This window comes from Chrysemys picta, chromosome 7 (genome assembly GCF_011386835.1).
Source record: "Chrysemys picta bellii isolate R12L10 chromosome 7, ASM1138683v2, whole genome shotgun sequence".
Taxonomy (NCBI): domain Eukaryota; kingdom Metazoa; phylum Chordata; order Testudines; family Emydidae; genus Chrysemys; species Chrysemys picta.
This window is the reverse complement of record NC_088797.1, coordinates 95831258-95849887: the sequence shown is the minus strand read 5'-3', so window position 1 is coordinate 95849887 and position 18630 is coordinate 95831258. Positions and strand designations below refer to the sequence as shown.

Genomic DNA, 18630 nt, shown 5'->3' with positions numbered 1-18630 from the left:
ACTGTGACTATTCTTCCTAACCAACTTGAATACTTCCTCCAGTACTCCACATCTTTTTTCATTTGCTGAAATAGTTGTTTGACATTTAAATCATAGAGCTCTTCTAGGTTGTCTGAGATTTAAATTCCCAGGTACCTTAATGTTTTCTGGAGCAATGACTTTTCAGAATCTGGCAAATTTACAGCTAGCATTTCAGATTTGACATAATTTACTTCAAATCCAGACACTTTCCCAAAGTCATGGACTTCTTTAGAAATTAATTTTAGGGAAATATTTGGCTTAGTTAAAAATAATATGACATTACTTGTATTTAAAGATACTTTCTGATAAGTTCCTTCAAGTTTTATTTCTGTGATAGATTCATTGTTCCTTTGTGCAAAAGGCTCCATGCCAGTGAAAAAGTAAAGGAGACAATGGACTTCCTTGCCTAGTCCCTCTGTGTAATTCAAACAGTGGTGATTTAACCCCAGTAACGTGCACAGCTGCTTCTGGACTGGTGTAAAAAGCAATTATCCATTTAAGGAACTGGGATAAGGGGCAGGATTTGAAATAGAAAGTTCCACTCTATTCTATCAAAGACTTTCTCTACAAGAAGTGATAACAAAAGAAACAGATCTTTACTTGATTCAGCATTATGGATGATTCCAAGTACTCTCTGAATATTGTCCGACATTTGTCTCTCCTTAATTAATCAAGTTTGATCTGGATTTATATAAGCTGAGAGCACAGAGTTTTGCAATCGACTAGCTAGTATTTTTGCTAAAATATGTCATGATTCAACAGTGCATAAAGTAAGATCTTTTCCAACTTGAGGGAGAACAACAGTAGCTTCTTTCAAAGGTTGTGGAAGTTCCCCCTTTAACAGAAAAGGGCAAAAGGTACCCCTCAAGGGACCCACTAATACCTCCTTAAATACCTTGTAAAATTCAGCTGGAACACCATCAGGTCCTGGAGTTTTATCACTGTTCATGCTTGCTTTTGCCTCTAAGATTACTTCCTCTGTTATTTCTTTAACTAAAGCTGCTTAATCAATTTTATCTTTGGCAAGCCTGCTATTTACAGATATTTCTGAATAGATTCAGAGCTTGGATTATCTGACAAACTGAGGTGTTTATAATAAGTAGCAAAAATAGCACATATTTCATTAGGGTGTGTAATTTATCCTTTGCTGATTGTTTTTACTTCCTGGAATAACATGTTGCTGTTAAGTATCAGAGGGGTAGCCGTGTTAGTCTGAATCTGTAAAAAGCAACAGAGGGTCCTGTGGCACCTTGGAGACTAACAGAAGTACTGGGAGCATAAGCTTTCTTGGGTAAGAACCTCACTTCTTCAGATGCAAGTAATGGAAATCTCCAGAGGCAGGTATATATCTCGTTATCTCCACACTCGTTATCAGGTATATACCTCGTTATCTCCACACTGATATATACCTGCCTCTGGAGATTTCCATTACTTGCATCTGAAGAAGTGAGGTTCTTACCCACGAAAGCTTATGCTCCCAGTACTTCTGTTAGTCTCAAAGGTGCCACAGGACCCTATGTTGCTGTTGAATCCCTTTAAGCTTTTGAACCAAAAGATTATACTTTTTATTTCCTTTTTCATAAAACATCTTCTTCAGATACTTACAGGCTTTTTCAGTGGCATCTCTCATCAACATATTCAATTTCCCCTTATATTAGTTAATTGTTGATATTCTTCTTTTGAACCTATTTTTATGACTGTCTTGTAATCTTTTTATCTCCTATACTAGTTCTCCTATACTTTTTATCTCCTATACTAGTTCTATTTTTTCTTGAGTGCTTTCTTTCTTCAGTTGAGAGTTCTGCTTATCCAAATGGCCCCCAAATACAGCTTTACCTGTCTCCCAGATAAGACCTCTTTTTATATTGTCCAGATCATTAATCTGAAAGTATTGAACAATACCCTCTTTAACGGCTGCAACCCGATCTTTGTCTTGGAGAAACAAGCACTTCATTTGCCCCCAAAAAGTGATCTTTAGGACCTATCCCACCTATCAAATACTACTTTCAGTGGTGCACGATCTGGCCCTGTAATGGTGCCAATTTGTGCCGGTCCTGTCTGCTTCATTAAGGATTTAGACAGAAACAATAAATCTAGCCTACTGTGGGTGTGAATAAAATGTATAGTCTCTTCCCTACGGGTGCAGTTCTCTCCTACAATCCAAGATTGAGTTATTAGCACAGAGAAGTCAATGCTACATCTGTTTTCCCACCCCTCTTGACTTTTTTGTCAGGTCTGTCCCCCTAAAGAATCAGTGTGGAACAGAAGTCTCCTCCAGGTATAATTTCCTCATCCTAAAGTGCTGCAGAATTTTAAAAATCTTTAAAAAAAAATTGCTTTTAATTGGGAGGCACTGAGCCAACTCTTATTAATAACCCAGCAATGGTGCCCTTCAACAAGCTAAACTGGTCTTTAATGTGGAAACATACATGTTCAGCAAATACATGCACACCTCTTTTCTTTTCTTTGGCTGAAGCAAAAAATATCTGCCTAAACCAATTACCTTTCATGCCCATAATTTGCCCTTCCTGAGAATGTTTCCTGAAGCAGAATAATCTAAGAGCGTGTTTTTTAAATTCGTCCAGAACTTTTTCCCTTTTAATGACATTATTTAGCCCTTTGACATTCAAAGATGTTATTTAAAAGGAAGAGCCATTGAGAATAACTATTTAGCTTACTGAAAAGCTTGAAATGATTGTGATTTTTTTTAGCTGTTTGATGGCATAAATCCTTGTGTGTCCGATGTCTCTGGTTTCTAATTGTGTTGCATTTGCGATAGTTTGCCTGAATATGGCTTGATTTCTGTTTGTAAACTTCCCTAGCTATTTCCTATAACACTTCCCCTTTGCCTCCCCACTCCTGCTTTTCCCCTGGTTTAAATCCAAAACCAAAATACCACCATACCATATAAATCACTCCCCAAACAAGTGTTTTGCTGAACTCTAAACCTCAGTACTCTCCCCATGAATACTTGGGCTGCTTCTCTTGTAATTCAAAGATGGTACATTCTCCACCTATGGGACCTTGACCCTCACCCTCAGGGATTGATTATCATCTGCTCACTTAAGTTACATTTGAGCCTAAGGGCTCCTCCCCATTACCTCTCTATCTCCTCCATCCCTAGGATACCCCTACCTATTCCCTATTGTCCTTTATTTTCTAAAATGCAGCTATCACAAAATTATGCTCATCCCACTTAAAAGAAATACCATACTATTTCCCTTCTAACATTAACATAGTTACTTCACAATTGTTCATTCTTGATGACTTCAGGAAGTCCCTTCTGTATAATCTTTAGCTGATTCCTTAGATACCTGAGTACTCCTGTTCAGGTTCACTTCTGCCACTGACAGTACATTATCGAGAGGATTTGTCTTTTCTTTTCCTAGCCTCCTTTTCTTGGGTTTCACCATCTGCCAAGATTTTTCCAGCATTTTATCCTTGGTTTCTACCTCTGGAGTAGGTGTTCTGATTTTTTTTTCTTGGAGACTCCATCTTCTGAAACCCTGTGCTCTGTTTTATGGGAGGAATTAGTAGGTTCAGGAAGTCGATGGAGGCAGTTTACTTTGATAACCCTTTACATCTCAGGCTTCAGGAAGCCATTTTTGTCCAGCCCTCTGCTGGTCCTATATTGCATTGCTTTTAACTTTCTTTTAAGGGAATCAACAACATTGACAAAGCAAGTTCTCCCAACATATCAGTATTTTGTATATTTTTTTTAAAAAATACAGAAATGAAGAAAATATAAAAGGAACATGGGCTAACAGGAAACGGACACAGCCACATGATAGCTGAACAGATGGAACACTTCTTGAAACACTAAAACCTCTCTCAAATAATCCAGTGAAAACTCTTTAAGGCCCCAATGTTGAGATGTGATCTGTTATTGCAGACCCTAGCGCCTATGTGGTTAACACTTTTTATCCAACCTGCAAAACACAGAGACCTATCTTGGGAGAAAGAGACATTTCTTGCAACATGTGACATATCGAGTTGAGGGAGGGACACAGACACATACACAGTTCTGCTGATCCTGGGTCAGAACAAAGACTTTTCTATTGAGTAAAGAGTTTCAAATATTGAGCATGATTGTTTAAAATACACACCTACTCAGTAAAGCATTCTGTAGTACTTGACTAGGTGAGTACTTTGTATGTATCCTTTTATGATTTTCTCCGTGCAGCAGTTTGACAATTTGACAGTAAAATCGGCAAGGATTCCTAAATAGCTTGCTCCCCTTAGGAAGGGCTCAGACATGAGAGAAAGAAAATACCCTTAAGTGCTGGAAGACTGGCAAGCCTCATCATCTCCATTTTTTAAATAGGGAAAGTGACTTGCCCAAGGTCACAGAACAAGTTAGTGTCAACACCATGTTTATAGCTCAGGAGATCTGGCTCTCAGTTCCTCAGTATTCGAGCAATCCTTGGGTTAAAAATACTAAATACTTTTTTTAATGAAAGTGATGGGAAGATATTTCAGCCAGTTCCTGTAAGTGGACGAACCACAGCAGAAGAAGATGTAATGTACTGTAATACTATGGTGTACAGTTCTATTTGGTATTCCAATTCTCATCCTGCTTTACCATGACGTGCTAGTTCTATAGATTATTGAAAAGGTTAATCACAAATGAGTAATTTTATAGGCAGCTAATTGTGAAAATTGCAAGATTCTTTATAATGCTCCAACCAAGAGAGGATTTTGTTATGGTGACAATGGAGATGGTTATAGGTCATGAACACTGCAAAACTCTCTCCCACAGCAGTTTATCTTAAATTGTCAGGAAATAATAAGCAGCACAGATTCTTCCCAACAACTCACTTTTACTATGTTATCCCCTGACTGCCCATTGTTCCGTAAACAATCAAGGCAAATAGCAATCTGTGGGTCACTCCTATGATAATCTTTATCGTCTTGATTTTCATCATCCTCTTCATCTACTTTGGGCTTGTCAGCTTTTGGACTTTCATCTGTAAAATATAAAAATCAGATTATTCAGGTACCATACAATTAAAATGAATGGTTTGCAATGCCTGGGAATGAACTAGTACAATCATGCGTACAAACAGAGATATAGATATGAAATCAAAGATGTATTTAAAGCTAAATTCTCCAAAATGCATTAAAATGCTTTGGTTCAATTATTTTAAATCTGGCATGGTTTTCAAAATATGTTCTTTAAAAATATGCTATTGGACTGAATTTCATTCAATGCATTCTTTAAAAACTGCTCAATTTACAATCCCTGAAAATTGAAGTTTACTACCGAAATTGCAATTTTACATGCACACAAAGGATTTCTACTTTACAGATAGTGGTTAGGCAGGTGGTCAGTAGTGATTATGGTAGTCTATTTTTGAGTGTTTACTTCCTGTAATTAATAAAGCTCACATCTCAGAATAAGTCAATCCCATTTAACTATGCAAAACTAACATGCATTAGCTATCCTGCAGTAAAATCCTAGAGGCGACAAAGCACTATATTTTTACCATGAAATATACTAGGCAAGATCAACCACATGTGGGGGTACAGTATTGACTTTGCAGTAAAATCTACGGGTGCCCTGTCTCCACTAGGATTTTACAGCTAATGTGTTAAATATCCTGCTGTAAACCCCCCCCCCCTTTTTTTTGCAGTGAAGACATAGCCTCCGTAACTATGTGTGCTTATCACTGTTACCTTTTACCCTCCTTCACCCATTCCCTCCATTTATTTGTTACACCCACTTGTTGCATCTTAATTTACACTGTAAACTTTTCAGGGCATGGAGTGTCTCCTATCATGTACGTTACAGTGTCTAGCACAACAGAGCCCAGTATCTGCGGAAGCGTCCTAAAAGGGGGGGGGGAGTGGCAACAAGTGCTGTCCTCTGTCGCCGCCCCTGAGGCACAGCCCCTTCTCCTCAAGCCCTGCCCTCATGCTGCCCCCTCCCCCCAAGGCCCCGTCCCTCCTCACTTCTCCGTCCCCTCCTCACCCCTCACTCACCCTTACGGCTGGTAAAAAGTGCATAGCTCTCCCACTTTTAAAAGTGAGGGGGCCACGGACCTCTGACCTCTTCCCCCTCCCCCCCGTTCTGGTACCGCTGATAGAGCCCCAATCTAACAGGGACCTCTGGGTGTTTTTGTAATACAAATAACTCTAAGCATACAGCAAATTAAAATGGTGTGTTTCTAACTGACTTAGCTTTTAACCAGTTTGGAAGACAACATACAACACACCTATTATATACACCTAATAGTGGCAATCTCAGAGTCTCTCTATTTTATTTAGGAAGTTACTGGCAAAGGCTGTTCACTGCAGGCACAAAACACTAATTCAAGATATCAAGACTAATAAAGTGCTGACATGAGTTACAGAAAAATGAGTAGCTGATAAAAATTGAGAAATAAGAATAGAAGTAGGACAAAAGAACAGTTTAAATAAGCTGATCTATCAACTCCGATTCACATGCATGCAAAAACTGGTTTATGAGATAAACAAGTGACTTGAATGGATTACTTTTTGCCTATTCTGATACTCTGTTAAATCAGGTTCTATTATGTTTTTGCATTTCCACCTCAAACTACTCATACATGAATGTAAACAGTTTAAATGTGAAACCAGAGTCAAAATGGTATGGAAAACCATTTCTCATGCCTAAAGTAATTAATAAATGCACACATTTTCAGACATAGTAACTTATTCACCTTGTCCACTTTTGTTACTCCAAATTTTTGGAAAGAAAAGTATCAAGCCAGAAACAAGATGACTCGATGTCTGAAAGACATCCCTAAATCACTGGCACGTTTTCTAGTTGAACAAACCACATTTTTATTTGTCCCTGCAGCTGCTTTTTACAATCTATCAACAGGATACACTGTATCAAACTACCAAGGAAAGTTCTGTGAAATTCCAGGAATTAAACCCCTTTCCTCACACAGGCAAAGTACATTCGATAAGCATTTGTCTGTGGAGAATGATCTGTGCTTCATGGCTTCTGGAGCAAATACAAAACCTTGAATAACTTTAATTTTCAGCAGTTACTAATGCTGAATAATAGAGGAAGCTTCAATTAAGGATCTGGGTTTCCTGTTAAGGCTTTTCCAATACCAGACACTAGGGAATTAGCTAACTTCCAATCAGATAGGGAATCCAGGAACATGTGCAAGAGAAATATCTTTCAGGACACCCTGATAGGAATTCAAACTCCCCTCCCAGACCTTAAGAGCTCAATGCTATTTCCCAGAAAAGTCCTCGCAGCTATTTCAACTATGATCTTGTCTAGGCAACTGTCCAGGCATCTGGTACAAGCAACCTATTAAAGCATGACTTGATGCAATTGAAAAAATATATCTTTTTTAGACTTGTAATAGTCTTCGAATACTTAGAATCAGTATCCAAGACATTTCTTCAATTCAAAAGAACCAAACCACACATGGCATAAAAATCCTTCACACATTACAGTATTAAGCTGCTGCCGGTACCACAAAGCAACACTTGTGAAATTATTCAGTAAGAAATCCATACATTTAATTTCTTTTCAGAGCAGATTTCTAAGCACTTTCTGGGTGTATAACTTATTCCAAATGCTTCTGTTATGTAAACATGTCTATCCAACCTGTTATCTGGACTCCCTCAGCCCAAGGTCACCTTTGCACTGACGGAAAGACCCTGTATCTGCGGCTCTATGGAAGCATATTTTGGTAGTTTGAGACTTGCGGTGAACAGACCTCACTACTGATATTAATAAAATTATTATAACATATTCTTAAAACATTAGGTCATAACAAACTTGCTTGTGCCTTTACTGAATATTAACATATAGTTACAAGCAGATTATAGCCAGGGTGCTTGGTGAGTATGACAAACCTGTTTTTAGTTATTTATGTTGGGAGGTTTTCAAGCTAATCAAAGGAATTCCAGGAGGCTTCTGCTTCCTGTCACCTCAGGGACAAGTCTGCAAGTATCAAGGGAGATAACTTATGACTCCTAAGAGTGTTTACAAAAATTTGGAAATGCTGCATTTTTAACTTTATCTTGCTTTAACTTTCTATGCCAATTCCTTTTATGCTATGTTTTGGAAAATGGATGTAAACTTGGTTGTTGTGATTGATACTTTGTATAGAATATTGAACTGGAGTTTTAATTGTAAAAATTGCAACTGTTAAATACAATTTGGTCAAAGGACTTCAAAAAGAAGTAACACCGAAGATCCTTTTCAAAGACAAAACCCAGGAGTATAGCGGGCCTCTGCGAGCTCCTCTTTCCAAGAAAAAAAACCCTGTAGTAAACCCAAACAAAAGAATACTAGAAATATCCTTATTGAAATGGGTTTCTTTCACAATCACTCTAAAATCTTCATTCTGGAAATTTTAGGAAAAATGCCGTATCGAAAACCTTTATTTATTTCTTAAATGTTGAAACGACATATCTGCAAGTATTCTAAGTGAATGAAAAACATTTAATATGGTTTCCTAATATCATTGCTATGGTAAAATGCTATATGTACCAACCTGAAATTTAATAACTTTGCTAAACTGATTTCTAATCTAAGAAGTCTTTTAAGTATGGAATACTTATATTGATGGGAGATAGATTAATTATTTAATATGTAAGCAGCCCCCTCCCTCCCCCAACTCAGGAAGACAAGAAGAATTATCTCTCCAAAAATTATGATGAATCAATAAATTCTATAATGACTATTTAAGCTAGAGACCCTCTTTAAAAGTTATTTAATTTAAAAAAAAAGACTATAAAATTAAAAATGTTTATATAAAGAATGTTTGGACTTTTTACAAACAGAATTTCATTTCCTGCTGAACCCTAATGAAACTGAAGAAATCTCTGAGGCCAGGTCTACACTACAGACTTAGTTTTGTATAACTACATTACTCAGGGGTGTGGATTGTTCACACCAGTAGTTATACTGACCTAACCTCGGTATAGAAAGCGCTATGCCGGTGGGAGAGGTTCGCGCGTCAACACAGCTACTGCCTCTCACAGAGGTGGATTAACTACACCAATGGGAGAAACTCTCGCATAGGCAAAGGAGTGTCTTCACTTAAGCATTACTGTAGTTCAGCTGTGCCATTGCCGCATTTTAAGTGTAGATCTGCCCTCAGGAAATGGACTGAATAATAATAATAATAATTAAAAAAAAGAGATAAAACTCTAACTTTAAAAGATTATCTGGGGATAAGAGAACAAAGGCAATTAGAAGCGTGCAGCAAATTCATTAAGCAGACTGCATGCTCAGGAGCTGAAGGTGTGACCAAAACCAGGCAGAGCCCATGAAAGGATAACTGCAGCCAACTTTGAATCTAAACAAGCCTGAAACAGGCGTATTTTCCTATAATTTCATAAACATAGAAAGACGAGTATAAAACTCTTAAGTGATCACCCTTCACTCACACTCTCTGCTACCCTGCTCAAGCACTCCTCCACTCATCCTGTCGATCTCTACAAGCAAGCTGCCACAGACACCTAAGAAGAAAAAAGAAGGTATCAACTGTGACAGTCAGGGTGCAGACACCTCCAGGAAGAACAGAGTGTGTCTGAACCCCAGAGAATAAACTAATGAATCAACTAATTTATTGTGTATAAATATACGCCAAGTAAGGTCTTTTATGAACGCTTGTAATGTTCTGACCTTGATGGTCATAAGGAGATACGTATTGTGACAAAGTTCCTCCTCTATCTTGGTGGGTCCTGTGCTTATTGGCGGATTTTCTTGCCTCAGAGTTTCACCATGTGGGTTGGGGAACAGCCCAGACACCTTCCCCTCTGGAAGAACCCACAGTCCAGGTCAATTGGGAGGTCTGGGGGGAACCCGGGCCCATCCTCTACTCTGGGTTCCAGCCCAGGGCCCTGTGGACTGCAGCTGTCTATAGTGCCTCCTGTAACAGCTGCATGACAGATACAACTCCCTGGGCTACTTCCCCATGGCCTCCTCCAAACACCTTCCTTATTCTCACCACAGGACCTTCCTCCTGGTGTCTGATAACGCTTGTGCTCCTCAGTCCTCCAGCAGCACACCCTCTCACTCTCAGCTCCTTGTGCCTCTTGCTCCCAGCTCCTCACACTCGCACCACAAACTGAAGTGAGCTCCTTTTAAAACCCAGGTGCCCTGATTAGCCTGACTTAATTGATTCTAGCAGCTTCTTCTTAATTGGCTCCAGGTGTCCTAATTAGCCTGCCTGCCTTAACTGGTTCTAGCAGGTTCCTGATTACTCTAGTGCAGCCCCTGCTCTGGTCACTCAGGAAACAGAAAACTACTCATCCAGTGACCAGTATATTTGCCCTCTACCAGACTCCTGTACCCCATTGGTCTGGGTCTGTCACAGTATGCAGGTTATGGTTATGAATCAATTCATGTATATTTGTATATATATATATATATATATATATATATGTAGAAAATTGTAATAACTGTGGTGCAACTACAGCATCACCTCAGAACAGAGGATGAAATAATCAGGCAGAGAAGGGCACCTTCCAGGTTAGTTGTTTACATGAAACCAACTTCAAATACCCATCCATCGTCCAGCCAGGAAGATACAATGGTGGATCATTAAAGTTAATGGAAAGACATTTAAACTGAAAAGAAAATTAAGGAAGGAGGGAGTTTCCCCTGCTCTGTGTAACCATGAATTACCAGAGCCTGACAGAAAGAAAAACAAAACAAAATGGCACACCCTGTTAAAAAGAGAGGAGGGTTTGAAGTGAAGGCTATCCAAAAACTCAGGGCCAGCATCTAAGCTGGGTGCTATCTGGGAAACATGGGATCCCCTATAGAACAGAGGGTATATGCTGGGCAACTGTTCAGAGGCAATAGATAACTTGTATTAGAAAAGGGAATTTAACTAATATAGAAGTGTAAAGACAGACTGCATCTTTATGTATATTTTCTGTGTAACGTGTGTTTGCTTTTCCTCCCTATTTCATCTTTGAATCTATGATTTTTCTATTTAACAAAAACTTTGGTTTATTTTTACTGCAAGCAAGAATTTGTTGTGCAAACTGTGTGGAGTGTGTGTGCTAAAGTGAACTCATGACTGGAGGCAGGTTTCACTCCTTCAGGGGTGACAAATCAGAGGAGAAAGGTCCAAGTGTCTGGTAGTTAAGAACTCGGGCAGACTGATTTGGCGGAGATTCAAGACTAGAAGGGCTAGTGGGATCAGCCCTGCAAGGAGTAACTAGGTAGGTAGAAGCCAGGGTTGAGACATTTATGCTTGTAGGCTGGCTACTGGTGTCAAAACTCTTGAGCTCTTATAGCATAGCAGTAAGGCACCCAAAATTACAAGACAGGTGGTGACAGAACCCCTTACCGATCCGGGTGATCCCCAAAATGTCACAATAACCACACAGGAGCAGCAAAGGCAGGCAACCTTCCAGCCTAGATGACAACCAAGACTTCATCACGGTGAGATGGAAGTAGCCAGCCTACATAACCCCTTTATATTCTACACTTTGATTTACAAAGCAAAGAAGTCCTTAGATTAACAACTGAACTGTATTAGATTAACAACTGAACTATTTGAGGAAGATCTAGAAGAATGAACTGATTAAAAATATATCAATCGTACAATCCTTATAACTGTATAAATTTACAGTAACTGGTAATCTACAGTGTATTTCCTTGACTCTGCTATATTCCTTTATCTTGTAAATGTGACTCCCCTCATTTACTCATCATAATGATCCATTAAAAAGCACTATTAACAGTTCTGTTTATCTTTAATAAAAATTAATAAATAAAAATATTTTCCTTAAGTTTATGTAATATGTACTTCTAATTATATTGGCTCCAGGTGTCCTAATTAGCCTGCCTGCCTTAACTGGTTCTAGCAGGTTCCTGATTACTCTAGTGCAGCCCCTGCTCTGGTCACTCAGGGAACAGAAAACTACTCATCCAGTGACCAGTATATTTGCCCTCTACCAGACTCCTGTACCCCATTGGTCTGGGTCTGTCACAGTATGCAGGTTATGGTTATGAATCAACTCATGTATATATATATATATATGTAGAAAATTGTAATAACTGTGGTGCAACTACAGCATCACCTCAGATTTGTAGTGGACTAGTAAAATTTTGTCTAAACTGTTCTGTAGGCTAACATTAAAATAATTGTATTAATAGGAAGAGAAAAAATTAAAGTTTACCTTGTAATGTTTGCCAAATGTAAATGTACAAAACTAGTGAGGTAAGAAATGTTATTTTTTCAAACTGAAAAGAGGATATTATAAAGAACAGAAAGTATATAAAAAATTATAAAAAGAGTACTTGATAATGTCTCTTTGAAACAGATGATCCTCATACATAAATCTCTCTTTGGATTGACAGAGTGTCTTTAAATGGTTTACAAAAAGTCAAACATGCTATGGCATCCAAATCATGAAGCCAGTTTAGAGAATACAAACCCCCTGGATTTTCTGCATTACTTATCAGCTCAATAAAGGACTCTCAAAGATTTTTAAGACTACTATGAAAGATAGCCATTCTGGAATCTATATAATGCAGTTGTTTAGCACTTGTGGAAAAACATTTCTGTTACTTGTCAAACCTAATTCTTGACAAGCTCCCACTTAACAGCTGGCCAAATTTGATAACAGAAATTAATCTGTATATAAAAACTCACATAGTTCTATGTTTTACCGCTGGTTGATAATAACTAGGATCAAAGTAGAAAACATCAAGTATAAAAAATATTAAGAATTCAAAGCAGAAAGTAGTATGAATCTCAAACATGGGAATATTATTGGGAAATGCAACTAAAAATAAGGATGAAATTGTTAGATTTCAAATTTACAATTGCTGAATAGACAAACATCAGGATACTGTGGCCCTGATCCTGTAAACACGTACGCAAAGGTGTCATTTTATGTACCTGTGTAGTTCCAAGCACTGAATTCAATGGAACTGTACACAAACACAAGTATTTGCAGTGGACTGCGGCCTATGGAGAAGCCATTATATTACTTAACAGATACATTATTAAATTTATAGCTAGAACAACAACAACAAAAAATCACCTTGTCCATTTTCTGGAGGTTTGTTTTTCTTCCAAAATTCGATCTCACGCTGAAGTTCCTCTAGTTAACATCAAACAAAAACAAAGTGATGTTTCAGATCAACAATACAGAAATATCACTAGAAATGCTGCTTCCAATAAAACAAAAAAGGTAGCAAAACTAATCAAACTTACGTTCTCGAAGTCCAGGCACCAGCTTAAATATAATTTCCTCTAATGTGTTATCCAACCTTTCAAGGAAGAAAAAAAAATTTCTTTTAAAGAAAGAAGATTCCTATGCAGGATTTTAAACACCCCTTATAAGTCATTAAAAACAAATTTAAAAAAGCCTCCTAAACCAGTAACTCAGTAATTATATAACAATACTCCTGGTAAGTAATACTTCATTCACAATCCAATAGATTTCAAAATGAAAAAAAAAAAAAGAAAAACATGAGAAAAATATATTCTCACACATCTCCTCTCACCCATCCCTTGCACTGATTTGTTACAGATTCAGGCATAACTTCAGATGTCAGTATTTAAAAAAATACAGAGAAAAAGTGGGAGAAGAAAGAGGAGAAAAACAATCTCACTATATAGAACATTCATAGCATTTTTCAATTTCTGTCACATGCAAATTATTGTGTATCACTGTGAAGTGGTTCACTTAATATTTGAAAAGGACAATTAGAAAAATGGCAAAATGTAACCAACCCTTCTCCCCACCCCATTCTAAGATGGCGGCCACTGTAGCCAACTTTAAATAATAAATTCATTGACCGTAATGTTTCTCTGGTAAATTTCTGGTTATGACTGTTTTTTTTTCTGGACTAAAGAACATTGCTATAAACTATTATGATCATCAGCATTTTTAAGATGTCCATCACCACAATATCAAGGTACCATCAAACAAAGCAATGACACACCATCTCTTAAAAATAATTAAAAACAGGTAGCCATACAGAAAAATAACCACCAGGTTAATATAGAGTGCTAGCACACACAAACATTATGTTTCATAAGGTTATAGTTAGTGTCACAAACTAACAAAAGGAAGGCTACTTACAGATAAAGGTAGCAAATATATTTTTATCTCGATTTGTGTAAACTGATGAGGGTAACTATCTAGTACTGAAGCTGTTAGCTTAAAGACAGAATATGCTTCTGCTATCACTTCTACCAGCCTGGATAGGAACTCACTTTCTATGATACTGTTTTTTTATATATTAACAAAACATACAGCTTTCTATAGTAATATGACAGCCAAATAATCTTCAGATTAAAAAAGAATGTATGTACTTTGGGTATGAACAATACAGACTACTGATAAAATAATTTAACAGCTCCATCTAAAATATAACTATGCATTATAGAATAGTAAAACCACAGGGTTAAATTCAACAGTGATATAAAGGGAGGTGCAGATTGGAGTAAGTGGTAGAATAGCATAATTTACATGGATATTGCATTAACTGAGTGTGGGAAATGAATGTAATTTACACACCAAAGGACAGAAGGACAAGAATGAAAACAAAAAGTAAAGTCAAAAATAAAGCAAAGATGATTCCACTCTACTTTATTGTCAAGCTGTGTAAGGGGTGTAAGAAAGTGGTTGGGTGGGGCAGGCTTGCTTTTATACCCTTGTGTAGGTTTCTTTTCCTGATCACCCCACTTTCTGCATCCTCCGTCTGGACACTCATTAGGCTAAATCCTTGGTCCCTGTTCTGGCTGCTTTGCTGGGGACTCACCCCTGGACGACTCCTGCTGAGAATCCCACAGGTGACACAAAGCTAAAGTAGTTGGCTCAATGCAACTTGTTTCACTTCTTCACACAGAGGGCGTGATGGAGGTGGGACATGCTAGGAGCGGGTTTGCATACAGGGCTCTGCCAGATCCCCCAGGACGCTGATTGGTTGCTGCCAGCATAAATTAGAGGCTGCTCTAAATTATGCTGGGAATCCTGGCCATCAGCCAGTGCAGGATCAAGGAAGCATAGAAGTGGCTTTGAGCCATCTCCCAGCTTTCCCCAAGCTGCAAGGAGCGTGAATTTGGCACAGCTGAGAACTGAGGCTACTGGGTGCCAAATTGATAGCAGCTGTGCTACTTTTCCATTTACACTGGTTTTGTGATCCAGTTACACCCGACAGGAGTTGCACCTATTTAATCCAGGTCTAAATTTGGTCAATAGACAGTTGTCCTAATAGGTTTTTAAGTCTTTAGTTCAGCTACAGTCTCTCATAAAAAACTCACCATATATTGTATTTATGGTTAGACACTGTGTACATGGGCATTTAGAGACTTAAAAATGCAGGGTTTTGATATTAATTCTCTCTCAATTTTCTGATCACTAAAATGATATGACCCATTTTTTCAATACAGCTGCCAAGAACAGATATAATCTTTTCCAGAAAATAACATGAATCTATGTTTTTATTGCTAAAGCTAAGAATGTTCTTTTACCTCTCTTAATCTCACCCACTCTCCTGTCCACTTAGTCTATCCTCTTCTTTCTACCTCTTCACCTCTCCTTTTGGTCTCCTCTCCCTCTCTGTTTCCTCTTCTCTCCTGTTTTCTCTTCCTTCCTCTCCTCACTGTTTCATCTCCTCTCACCAACAGTAAAGTACGCTGTTCAGAACCTGGACAACAAACAGGACTCTAAGGCAAACAAATAAGGTACAATATAATAATACTAGGGAAACAAAACAATTCTAGAGTCACTCAGAGGTCACATCACAAATGCAGTGCTTGCTGTTGGATTCTGTGAGATGTCTGTAGCACACGCTACTTGCCCTCACAATAATTAATAATGTAGAAGAGAAAATGCACTCATACACACACCTCCTTTAATTTTCAGCATCAAAATTCAATGAAAAGAGCATGTTATTTTCTGGAAATTATGGTAAATCTCTGTGTTAAAAATACAGAAGTACTAATTAACATTTTCTAAACAAAAAACCCTTAAAATTCCCATCCCTGATCCCTTATCATGCATATTAGATGTTATTAACTTGCAAAACGACAATGTAGCAAACAAAGCTGTTTGAAGCTGTGTGTGTGTGCATCATCTGAAACTCCTAACTGCAGTTTGTTTATTTAGACTCATAGACTTTAAGGTCATAAGGGACCATCGTGATCATCTAGTCTGACCTCCTGCACATTAACGACCACAGAACCCCATCTACCCACTCCTGTAACAGAGCCATAACCTGTGGCTGAGTTAATGAAGTCCTCAAATCATGATTTAAAAGCAGTGATACTTAGACTTAGGCTCACAAGTGGATCTGTAAAGCATCTCCTGAGGCTCTTTGTGGCACACGATATTAAAACTCTGTGTGATTTAATTATTAACCAATCAGGATTCTTTTACTATGTTATTAACCAACTGTAGTTGATAAAATAATAATACTTGGCCAGTCATTTTGCTCTGTGTGTATGTAAATAAATTTAAATAAATAAATTTTTTTAAAACATCAATTAACATTACTGTGACTCTTTTGGGTATTGCTGATCGCTAATTTGACTCGTGAAGAATGGAGGTCTGAGTATTACTGATGTAAAGACTTCAAGTTACAAAGAATCCACTATTTACTCTAGTTTAAACCAGCAAGTGACCCGTGCCCCATGCTGCTGAGGAAGGTGAAGAAACCCCAGGGTCACTGCTAATCTGACCTGGAGGGAAAATTTCTTCCTGACCCCAAATATGGTGATCAGTTAGACTCCAAGCATGATGGCGAGACCCACCAGCCAGACATCTGGGAACGAATTTCATTGTACTAACTCAGAGCCCTCCCCATCTAGTGTCCCATCTCCAGCAGTTGGAGAGATTTGCCAGTAGCAGTCACAGATGGGCCACATGCCAGTGTAGGCAATCTCATCATACCATCTATTATGGTATTCACATCCTACATGCTACTACAATAATCTTTGTACAAAATATGCATTGTAAGGTATCATTTGAAAACTAATAACTCACTGGTCAATAATATCATGATTATTTATATATAAAGTTATAAATAGCTAAATTAGATCTGAAATGTATTTACCAGACAAGTCTGGGTAAACTAGCTTCTCAAAGACAAAGGACAAGATGACACCTCTAACCAGATATCATAAAAGTTGATGGGCAATCACCTATAAAGTGGCCACTTTTTGGCAAGTGTTCTTGTGCCAACATTGGCCATTAACTTAAAAAACTCCTCCTCCTCCCCCTCCCTGCTGTTTATCCCTGTGATGTATTTATAAAGAGCAATCATATCTCCTTCCAGCCTTCGTTTGGTTAGGTTAAACAAGCCAAGCTCCTTAAGTCTCCTCTCATAAGGCAGGTTCTCCATTCTTCTAACCATCCTAGTAGCCCTTCTCTGACCCTGTTCCAGTTTGAGTTCATCTTTCATAGACATGAGAGACCAGAATTGCATGTGGTATTCCAAATCAGGTCTCACCAGTGTCTTGTACAACGGTAATAACACTTCCCTATCTTGACTGAAAATACCTCGTCTGAGACATCCTATGATTGCATTAACCTTTTCATGGCCGCATTACATTGGTGGCTTATAGTCACCCTGTGATGGATCAATACACCCTGGTCTGTCTCCTCCTTTGTCGCTTCCAAATGATATGTTCCCAGCTGATAGCAAAAATTCTTTTTGTTAGTCCCTAAGTGCATGACTTTTCATTTTACACTATTAAATTTCATTCGATTTCTATTACTCCACTTCTATTACTACGTCATCCACTTCTTCTTGTCTGTTATTCCTCTGTATTGCCGATAGTTTCCAACATTGTGTCATCTGCAAATTTATTTGCACACTCTCACTTTCTGTGCCAAAGTCATTAATGAAAATGTTAAATAAGACTGGTCCCAAGACTGATCCCTGAGAAACTCAACCTGTCTCCAGTCTGACAGTTCAACTATCAGTATAACCCGCTGTAGTCTCCCCTTTATGCAGTTCCTTACCCACCTTTCAATTCTTGTATTAAGTCCCATCTTCTCCATATTAACCATGTGGAACTGTATGAAATCCTGGTAGATTAGAGCTACTGCATTTCCTTTGTCTAAAAAAAATCAGTTATCTTCTCAAAGAAAAAGATCAGGCTGGTCTGGCACAATCTACCTTTGTAAACCATGTTGTATTTTATCCTAATTACTGTTTACCTCTATGCCTTTAACTACTTTCAAAATTTGTTCCAATTGAAGTTAAACTAACAGGCTTATAGTATCCTGGATCATTTTTTTCCTCTCTCTTAAAAATAGGTACTATATTAACGAATCTCCAGTCATAGGATGCAATCCCCAAATTTACAGAGTCATTAAAAATCCCTGCTATTGCACTTGCAATTTCACGTGCCTTGTCCTTTAATATTCTTGGCTGAAGATTTATCTGGGCTCCCCAATTGGGTCCCATTAAGCTGGTTGAGTTTGACTTCTACCTCGGATGTGGTAATTTTTACTTCCATATCCTCATTTCCATTAGCTGCCCTGCCACTACCTCTAATCTCATTACCCTTATTAAAAACTGAAGCAAAGTATTGGTTTAGGTGTTGGGCCATGCCTAGACTATCTTTAATCTGCACCCCATCTTCAGTGTTTAGCAGTCCCACTTTTTTCCTTGCCCCCCCCCCC

The 18630-nt window shown here is 38.1% G+C and overlaps 1 protein-coding gene across 12 annotated transcripts in view; it reads right to left on the bottom strand.

Moving 5' to 3' along the window:
- PCGF5 (polycomb group ring finger 5) overlaps window positions 1-18630 on the bottom strand; it is a 106499-nt gene that overhangs the window by 19591 nt on the left and 68278 nt on the right. For 9 of the 12 annotated variants that reach the window (XM_065552063.1, XM_065552062.1, XM_008170582.4 and 6 more), the window contains 4 exons: window positions 13203-13258; window positions 13030-13089; window positions 9409-9480; window positions 4840-4988 (listed from right to left, as the gene is read on the bottom strand). In XM_065552063.1, the coding sequence (XP_065408135.1) occupies window positions 4840-4988; window positions 9409-9480; window positions 13030-13089; window positions 13203-13258 (337 nt within the window). The remainder of the gene's footprint in view (window positions 1-4839; window positions 4989-9408; window positions 9481-13029; window positions 13090-13202; window positions 13259-18630) is intronic. The other 3 variants (XM_065552065.1, XM_065552067.1, XM_065552066.1) reach the window with 1 other exon arrangement.